This window comes from Liolophura sinensis, chromosome 7 (genome assembly GCF_032854445.1).
Source record: "Liolophura sinensis isolate JHLJ2023 chromosome 7, CUHK_Ljap_v2, whole genome shotgun sequence".
Lineage (NCBI taxonomy): Eukaryota > Metazoa > Mollusca > Polyplacophora > Chitonida > Chitonidae > Liolophura > Liolophura sinensis.
The window spans coordinates 51,287,633-51,297,965 of record NC_088301.1 but is presented as its reverse complement, the minus strand read 5'-3'; the positions used below and the strand labels follow the sequence as shown (position 1 = coordinate 51,297,965).

Here is a 10,333-nt window from a genome sequence, read left to right as displayed (position 1 = left end):
ACATTAGTCATCGAATGTTGATCAAACTTATTTCATCACAAAAGTGAATATCAGAAAATTGATAACTGTGATCAGTACAGTATATATAAATATGTTATTAACTTTGTTAAAAGTAGTCATTTGTAGCAAACCATGCGTTGACGTTAGCCCCTTGTCCCTAGCCATAAAAACTAGAAGCTGGATTCAGATATCATATATCGTACTAATCTTTGTTGTATTCTTGTTCATCAGCAGAAGTTTAATCCAACGTAACATTATTACCTGACTTCGTGTTCTCTTGAACATCTAAGGAGTTCAGAAGAGGACGCCTTAATTGGCCTTTGTTACAATCACTGCGGGAGCATACTTGTAGTGAACAAATTAATGTGACCAGGCTTGTGAGATGGAGATTTGATCCAGCGATGCCTGAGTTTTGAGTATACACTTTTACCTCCAGACTAAAGCCAAATGGTAGAGCCATGGACTGGAAATCAAAAGATTGCTGGTTCAATCCTCAGTTGATAAGCCCGCCCACACTTGCCCTTCAGATCACAATAAACTACATGTTGCAATATCGCTACATATCATGGAGAATGTGAAAGTAGATGTTGATCTCATCGACAAAGCTGACCGGGAAACTTGAAGTCCAAATAATCGTGTGACATTAGGTGAACTACTTTCTCTTACATGCTTTAGATTTAGTGACACTTATGTATTTATTTATTTATTTGATTGATGTTTTACCTCTTCCCTTTTCTGCGGTGCTGTGAGGAACTAGCAAGACCTATATGAAGATATCTGCTTGCACATGCACCTTTTTAGCCTTTATCCCTGGAAGCTTTCGACGCATCCTTATTTACAGCCATGTGATCTTGATAGAGTTCTATAGCCTGCAGTAACGAACTTCAACAGGAGGAAGGTTACCTTCAGAGAGAGGCACAATTTGATTCTGATTCTAAAAGAACTTACTTGTTGAATATTGCCACCGTAATCTCTACCTGTCTTTTTCGTTTCACGACTGAAAAAAGAAAGAAAAAAAAAATGAAATACATGTATGGGCGGAGAGGTATCTGTAGTTATGTATGCACACGGTCGGACTTTATGTTGTATAATGGTGACTTGCGACTTGTCTTGCAGGCTCTGTCTCGAAGTAATAACACTGACGAACATATCTGTCAACACATCTGTAACTAGTCCACGCAATTTGCTCATAAACACCTCAAATACTCGTTTTTGATCTTTGGCAACTCATTTCACTAATATATCACGGTATTGTCTCAACTTTTCTTGCAGTTTCTGTCCTTTGAACATGATTTTGTTGTTTGAGATCTTGTCCTCTGATACTGACGCGGCCTCGGGAAGCTTTCTATAATAAGCTGGTGAAATAAAATATTTCCCGTGTAAGACTAAGGCAATAATTAGCCAGAATCACGTGATAAATGTTATCTACAAAAAAAGTAATCTTCAAAACCTATGCATTAAAGATATATGCTTTTGTTGTTTACACCGCATATAACCAATATCACAAGAAGCGATAAGGTAGAAATTCACAGTTTTGTGTTGATTGTTAAAATATATATGCGTGTGTGTGTGTATGCCTGCAAGGAATGAGTTATAGTTTAGTGGTAAAGCAGTTAAGAACGTGTGTATGCGTAGGATTACTATGTATTATCGTTTGATATACATTGGAGGCCTAGTTGTATTGCTGGTATTCCTCTGAAAGAGGACGATGATGACGGAATAGGGCCTTAATCAATGCTATTTGCCTATAGGCACTTAGTGCATTTTCGGATCAATTTCAGAAGGTTAATCGTAAACATTTTCTTTGTCTCGGTCAACAAAACAATTACCTGTAGTCTTCGTAATAAAGTCATATGTGTTACATCTACTTTACTGACGTCACATCGAATTTATAAATAGTGAGGTCCAAAATGGCATTTCAGAGTTATGTCAAAAATTGAAATACGACCATAAAGCTTATATGTCGGTTTTAGAAATTAAAAGTGTCCTTCTGGCCAGTATTAGGTAAAGATAAAAGTGTCCAAATTTGTACTTCCAGTACCAAAAATTACGCGATGTAAATGAGATTTAAAATTTTGACTTAAGTCAGAAATGGCTTTACGGAATCGGCCATGGTTCCCTGACGTATTACGCGTACCTTGAATGCTGAAGCGATTAGTGCCATCTGACATCAGGGGCAGGGAACCAGTCAGCCAACAATAAGGACCTTCCAAACGCCTTGTAGTAGGACCATGACACCATTTTATTGAGGTTCGTTCCCCAGCTCACCACAACAACTCTGCAGCAGGAACCAATGCAGTAGAGAACTTATAACTTCAAACTGTATAATAAATTAACAAATCCTACTTTGCGTTACAATCCATTTTTGATGTTACATCGGCTCAAGTTCCTGCTTCACGTAACGCCACGGTTTGTGGACGATGGTAGCGTCAGCGATATATAATAATGACAATTTTTTTTATTTCAGAGAAGGTAGTTCAGAACACAAGTGAATATAAAAAATGAAAAACAAAAGAAATAAAGACACGTATAACTTATCGCATACAGTAGGCCTCGAATAAACCATTACAAACTCTCGTGACTTACTTTCTTTACACATAAAATTTATAACATTATTAATAATCTGAGAATCCTCTCTGTTTCTTTCCCAAGTATTCTGGTTTTTTTTTTGTTTTTTTTTTTATTGTTCTTTTTAGGCAGAAAGTGGCAACTACCAGTTATGTTACGTGTGAGCAGTGTTACGCGGCTTTGATCCTTGCTAACGCTTTCGATTCCCATATTGGAGTTTTACGTTCAATTATACAACTTTTTCACAAACCATAGGTGCCTGAAAGTTGGCCAGTGGAGGTGTCATAACAGACATTCGTATATCAACGGTCCGTTGAGGTAATGAACTTCTCTGATCAATAATGACTAAACTAAAAAAGACCCTATGCAGAATAATGGTAGTTAACGACAGAAAATTGGTTACGAATGCTTGAACTGAATGACATTTCATAAATGATATTAGTAGTTGAGAATGTACGTTTGGTGTCCCATTGAGGATTCATTTTTGTGGTTTTGAGGAGTCGTTTTTTGTGGTGATGTCCTGGCTGGGGCAGGCTGGGCAGGTTGGTGGTGACGTCACACCTGCCAGCCCGAAGGGCTGGCAGATGTTGCAGGTGTGACGTCTTCACCGGCTTTTATCCTATCCACGCGGAACTCAACCGCACGCTGATTGGTTCGTTTTTTCTTACGTAACCCCTTCTCGCACGCCGATTGGTCCGTTTTGCGGGCCCTCCATTGGGCCGTTTTGGGGCAAATCCGGCTCGCCCATTGGTCCGTTTTGGCGCGCGGGAGCTCTTTTCGAGCTGTCCCACGCCACTTTACAAGCCGACGATTTGCTTCTTTTTTTCTCTTTTTTTCCCCCTATACTGTTATACTGTACTCCACACATCACATCACATATGCCCCGCGGCGTGGAAAAAACCCACCAAACTTCCCCAGCGAAGGGGTGACGTCACACCTGTAACATCTGCCAACCCTTCGGGCTGGCAGGTGTGACGTCACCACCAACCTGCCCAGCCGGGGCATCACCACAAAAAAACGACTCCTCAAACCCACAAAAATGAATCCTCAATGGGACACCAAACATACATTCTCAACTACTGATATTCTATCAGCTTTTCGGAAAAAAAATATACACTGTGGAAATTATTTAATTAATAATACCTACCCCAAGTTCTCTCCCTACTACACACGAAAGTTTACCTTCTATTGTTGATAATGTCTGATGAACTCCAAGGGCTTATATACACTTTAATCGGGTTTTTTAATAAACAGAACACATTTCTAGAAAAATCTTTCTGTGACAATAATTTCAAAAGCCACACCCGATGTGTGAGAGCAAACCAAATGTAGACATCTTTCAACCCATTCATGCCTGTATAGGTATCCTCCACTGGCAAGTTTGCATACTTCTACCAGGAGCTATAACACAAATGTATAGCTTCTTGTCTATATGTATCATACGTGAATGTGAACGATTGATTATGTTCACAGATAACAACATAGGGTTCAGATGCATGTTGAACTCAGTCTGCTCTTCATACGTGGGTCACTTATATGTATAACTACTGGTATATCTGTACGCCCCTTTAAAGACTATATCCAGGTCACACAGGTCTTGTGACGATTGCTTAGTTATTTAGATGCCCATATCTGCAAACTTTGCGGATCGTCTAGTACGCGATATATAAACTGCTGTTTGTAAGCGGACACAGCATCTGTCTGAGGTAAGGTATTTGCTGCACAATTCCTTTGTTTAGTTGACAATTAAACGAGTTTCGTTTTATTTACGTTCAGAAGTATGTATAGTTTTACTCATTCTTTCCAGTTGTGACTTACAATCTGGAGATATTATTTTTACCAAATAACAAGGCAAGGTAACTATCACAATGCGTCATAACCATTCGCCATACGTTTTATCCTTAACAGCTATTACATATAGGCCCCTACAAGGCATCGTAGAATAAAATAAAACTAAACAAATAAGGTTAAAGGCTTAGCACATGTAAATTTACAGCACAATCCAAGTAGTGCTTAAAACAAATATAAAGAATTGTGACGGCTGAATGTAGGGCCTATGGCTTTTCACATGATGCTTTCATAATAATAGAACAATGCAACTTTCACCGCATGCTTCAGCTGCGGTTTAAGTCAGGAGCTTTGTCAGGCATCTGCATGGTAAATGGTTTCCTCGTCGTACAACAAAAATACTCTTCAACACCAGTCAAATAAATTAAATAAATCTAACACATGATATGGTGAAAATGAAATTATATCTAATGGTTCTCGGGTAAATCGGTATATTATCAGCATATTGTATTAGCTTTTGTCTCCGTCTGTTTATACCTATAGGTGAACTATGCGAGTCGTCGTTTGTTGTATGCTGCTGGGAGCTCTCTTCTCGGCGTTAGAAGGGTTGGATAATGGGCTGGCACTGACGCCCCCAATGGGGTGGCTTGCTTGGGAGAGATTCCGTTGTGACATCGACTGTGCCGACGACCCTAAAAACTGTATCGGGTACAGTATGCAGTCATGTGTAGTTTTCGAATATTATAAACACTACATAGGCGCGGCACTAATTATTTCATTTATTTATTTCATTATTGTTTAACGCCATATTCAAGAATTTTTCACTTTATGGTCTATGTATTAATTATTGGTATTTATGAACTGCCAAGCACAAGGCAGTGATACATGAATTTCCACATCAATAAAAGTATTCAAATTTTACAGTATGGCCATGTGCTCTACCACATACATGTATCGATATGAATTTTGTGGAAGAGGGCTATATCACACTTTGTATCAGTCTATATGTACTATTTCGCTATCTTTTGTGAAATAACACGTACATGGAGCCACCAATATGGCACAACTTTTACAATGAGTTAGTCTGAAAGTAGCCACATAGTTGACATTATTATTTTGACTATATTTAGGTCCTTTCAGATATAGCCCCTGTGCCAATATATACCATAGGATTTAGTTTATAAATATTGCCAATGGTGACAGCATTTCGAGGGAAAAACTGAAACCAATGGATCAGATCACGCAAAAGCCGAACACCGATTGAGGAAGCCAATATCACTTCAATATTGTTTTACACGACCTAGTATGCAGTTTGGGTTTGAATCTATAGTACATGACACGATCACAATATTGATAAACAGTTGTAGAAATCCACGTTACATGCATGCCTCGTGACATATATGCGCTTTTCACTTAACGTGCTGCAGGAAGTCAAATTTGTATGTGTTGTTTGGCTTTGAGAGGAACAGTTTGTGGTACAGTATTGTATCAAGTCCATTTTGTTAACATATAACTGCATTATTTACACAATACATTTTAAATCTTCATTAAACGCGAATTATCATTTGCTAAACTGGTTCAAATCAAGACTTTTAATAGTGACTTGCCACGGTGCCCGTTAACCTACATGTAACTGCCTTATTTGTCTACAGGCAATCTCTGTTCATGGAAATGGCGGACAGAATGGTCGCCGATGGGTACAGAGACGCTGGGTACACCTATGTGAACATAGACGACTGTTGGGCATCCAAGCAGAGAGACGCTAATTTCAGGCTTCAGGCAGACCCAAAGCGTTTTCCAGACGGCATCAAAAACTTGGCGAAATATGTAAGAGGTTTCAAGAAATGTTTTTTTTATTATAGGGACCTATACATTGTACTCCAATGTAATCCAGAAATTATCATCTTCGCTCTGGCATAAATTATGAAAATTGCTTCCGATCTTATGCGGGAGATTTATGTTTGACTGTTTAACACCATACACTAAAAAAGTTTTTACTTATACGATGGCGGTCAGTTTTATGTTCGGGACAAACCACGGACCTTTGATATGTTAGGCCATTTTGGTCGAAGACAAGTGGTCGTCAATAACGGCTGCGCATGCGGCTACACGAACGTCATCGACACCTCCGATCCTACGAACCGTGAAAGCGTAGGAGTAGGAAATTTTCTTGACGAAGACCATGTTCGAACACGCCACTCGTGTGTCCTATATAGTGAATAAAAGGTGGAGGTTTTAAAATGCCACTTAGATTGCAAACATTTACCACCATTGTAGGTTCATTCTAAAGGCCTTAAACTGGGAATATATGGTGATTTCGGTATCCTGACGTGTGGAGGCTATCCCGGCAGCAAATTCTTTCTACAAACTGATGCTCAGACATTCGCAGAATGGGAGGTAGATATGCTAAAATTGGACGGATGCTATTCCGATCTCTCCGACATGGATGTAGGTATGATTATTTCTTAAAGAATACACGAAATGCTTGTTTTTAATTTTATTTATTTTTAATATATTACGAGGCCTAACATAAAAAGGCTTCTCAGCTTTCTCCTTGGAGCGCAAAAATGGTTTTAAACCACACTTTTCTAAAGATCCCAGCGGTCAGTGCGGAAATTAAGTAGCCTGCTGTGATGACGTCAACGGTAACAGATGTCAAAAGAAGTCTGTTGTGGGGAGAGCTAGGTCCAATTTGGGTAACTAAGCTGATCCTGTGTTCCCAATGCGTTCACAGATGACGCCATTTCCGAATATTTCCCATCATTTGCTGAAAATATGCCTAAAAAAGGGGTATTAGGAAATACAAAATATGCATCCAAAATGAAACTGTTTATTTTTTTTTTTTACATTTTCCGTAAAACGATACTGTTTAGCTCGGGTTTTTTAAGCTATTTCACAATCCATTTGTAAGTGCATGTATGCCAATAAAGAACACAGTGGTAATTATTTCATATTTTACTCCCAAAATGTTTCTAAACATATACGTATCACAAAAACCATCGATGTTGAAAGACAATCAATGACAAGCAGCTGTTTGAAACAACCGCGACCTGGTATAGCCGCCCGAATATTTACAGATATAAATCCTTTTTTGTATTTCTTCAGAAACTCGAGGCTCAGCAAGGATTTTGAAATTCCCATGATGTATAATTTGTATTTAAAGGTTATCCTTTGATGTATTTAAAGGTTATCCTTTGATGTCTGAGTTCCTCAACAAAACTGGTCGCCCTATACTCTATTCCTGTAGCTGGCCAGCTTATATAGTAGGATCTGGAATTGTAAGTATATGCATATTTATTACCATAAATATAGTCCTCACGAGTCTAGCCATGTGGGTTGGTTCACGTTACCCCGATAGGACTTGATAAACAGGTGAGAGTATTCGAATCTAGCTCTGGTACGTATGCGTTATTTTCAGAGTAGATTTCCCATATGATGTCGTATCTCTTATTGTTCCAACCACCCATATATTTATTTATTTATTTATTTGATTGATGTTTTACGCTGTACTCAAGAATATTTCATTTATACCAAGGCGGCCAGTAGTATGTTGGTAGTAGACTGGGCAGAGCCCGGGGGGGGGAACCCACGACCATCCACAGGTTGGTGACACAGGTTTCCTCCCACCATAATGCTGGCCGCCGTCGTATAAGTGAAATATTCTTGAGTACGGCGTAAAACACCAATCAAATAAAAAAAAAAAAAAAAAAAATATATATATATATATATAAATATATATATATATATATATATATATATATATATTACCAAACATGAAGTACAATGATGAAATGCAATTGTTGCCAAATTCTTTTTTATTATCGTAAAAATTCGTCTTTAAAATTTCCCCAAGGATTTCAAGATTTCTATATTCGAAATGTCATATTCTGTCTCGCCTTTTAGCCGAATTATCCGAAAATCGCCAAATATTGTAACATCTGGAGAAATTATGCTGATGTCCAGGACTCTTGGGATTCAGTGATAAACATCATCGAATATTATGGCAATGACACTGGTAACTTCTCTGCTGTTGCCGGACCCGGAAATTTCAACGACCCTGATATGGTAAGCACTTCATTAAGCATATACAATTTATGGGATGTAGCAGACAGGTAAAATGTAACAGAAATTGACTGTGCTGTACATTTACGCTGTACCTGCTGTTCCTCCAGTAATAGGTCTATGATACTTCGTGATTCAGCCTGATCTCATTAACCAAAGAGAAAAATGTTGACCCTCCGCTGCCGCCAGCCTTTATTACAATTTAGAAGCTGAAAAGAGAAAGCTGTCATGAAAATGTGTTCGTTTGTAATGTTCACTGTATCATTCCATTAAAATCAACTACGATCTATTACTTATCGTAATCCATAGCACTGAATGCCTTGCGCCATATGACCACTTCGGTGGTCTAATGGTTAGAGCAAGACGGACTCAGATCTGAGATCAAACCCGGGTTTTCATGATGTTTCTGGACAATGAATAATATTTTTGAAATCGCAATTGTATTTTGCCCTGCATATACCGCACTGAGTAATATAAAATCCTTTAGTCTTTTAGTCACTCCGTTTAATATCAGATTTACAATTGTCTCTCGTCATATTTATTGCGTTTTAATATTTTTTAATAAACATGATTTCATTTTAAATGAGTCCCGACATTTCACACTTCAGTTGATCCTCGGTGACTTTGGCTTAAGCTACCAACAGCAGAGAGCTCAGATGGCGTTGTGGGCAATCATGGCCTCCCCTTTGTTCATGTCGACAGATTTACGCAAAAATTGACCCCCAGTCCAAGAATCTGTTGCTTAACACCAATGTTATAGCGATTAATCAGGATCCTTTGGGGATCCAGGGCAAACGGCTCGTAACGGTAAGAATCAGCATATTAGGGTCATTTTCAAGGGGAAAAGTGAATATAACCAGCTTTTTAACGGTAAATTAACATGCACCATGTTTGCTGTCGTCATAGACCAGCGACGACCGTGTGATTGTAGGCAAACGGTCACGTGTAATCGTTGAAATCCGGTTTAGCTTTTAATGTGAATGCTTACATAGTAGCAATTTTCTTGCACCATAAGAATTAGGTATCAAAAATGCAGAACTGGTCATTGTAATTTACTCGACATCATTGGTCTAAAATTACTCATAACTAATAAAGAATCATTGCACATGAAAACAATGTAAAGGGACGAGGCCTCGGGAATGCCTTTTCCACCAACAGAATCCTAGTTTATACAGGAATACCACGTAGGGAGTAAAACGACATCAGCATGGACAAAAAAGATGTTTTTTTAAGCAAAAACAGTGTTAAAGATAAAATCCTGCAAATCCAAACGTACACGCAAAGTCAAGGCAACCGTGGCAAGTTAGTATAGCTGTTAAAAGCACTTTGACACTGGCACAAAGGTATATGACGTGGTTTTGTTTTCAGGAAGGCGCAATAGAAGTCTGGGCGAGGCCTATCCTTCCTCACGGATCTGTGGCATTTGCTGTCCTTAGTAAAAGCACAGGAGGGACGCCAACCACAATGGGATTGACGCTCAAATCGTTGGGACTGTCACATAAACAGGGTTACAACGTCACGGAAGCATTCGATGGTTTCGCAGTTGGCATGTTCAGACCAAAGGACACCATTACGATACAAGTAGACCCCACGGGGGTATTTTTAGCTGTAGCGAAACCTCATCATTGATGAGTTTTTGTTTCCTGGTGAAGCCATAACTCTAAATACACCTGTTGTCAAATACATTATATTCGTGCTTTTTTTTTTTTTGAAACTGCAATTGACATTCTTTGATGGTTTTCCACGTATAAATAAATGTATTTGTCTGAACCGTGCTAAACATCATACAAAGGAATGTCTTCCTTACACCTCGCCAATCAGATCTGTTGATAGAGAAAAAGGATGAAAAACAATGAGTAGGCCACAGCTCTTTGCGGGTTACCTGATAAACCTCAAAACATTATGTTCACTTACA

The 10,333-nt window shown here is 38.7% G+C and overlaps 1 protein-coding gene across 1 annotated transcript; it reads left to right on the top strand.

Moving 5' to 3' along the window:
- The first annotated feature begins 4,184 nt into the window (after positions 1-4,184).
- Positions 4,185-10,047, top strand: LOC135471010 (alpha-N-acetylgalactosaminidase-like). Its single transcript, XM_064750057.1, is given in 9 exon segments — positions 4,185-4,274; positions 4,900-5,064; positions 6,009-6,183; positions 6,634-6,808; positions 7,543-7,634; positions 8,260-8,421; positions 9,027-9,128; positions 9,130-9,225; positions 9,787-10,047. Coding segments are annotated over 8 exon segments (1,221 nt in total). The 5' UTR covers positions 4,185-4,274; positions 4,900-4,906.
- Positions 10,048-10,333: the final 286 nt, after the last annotated feature.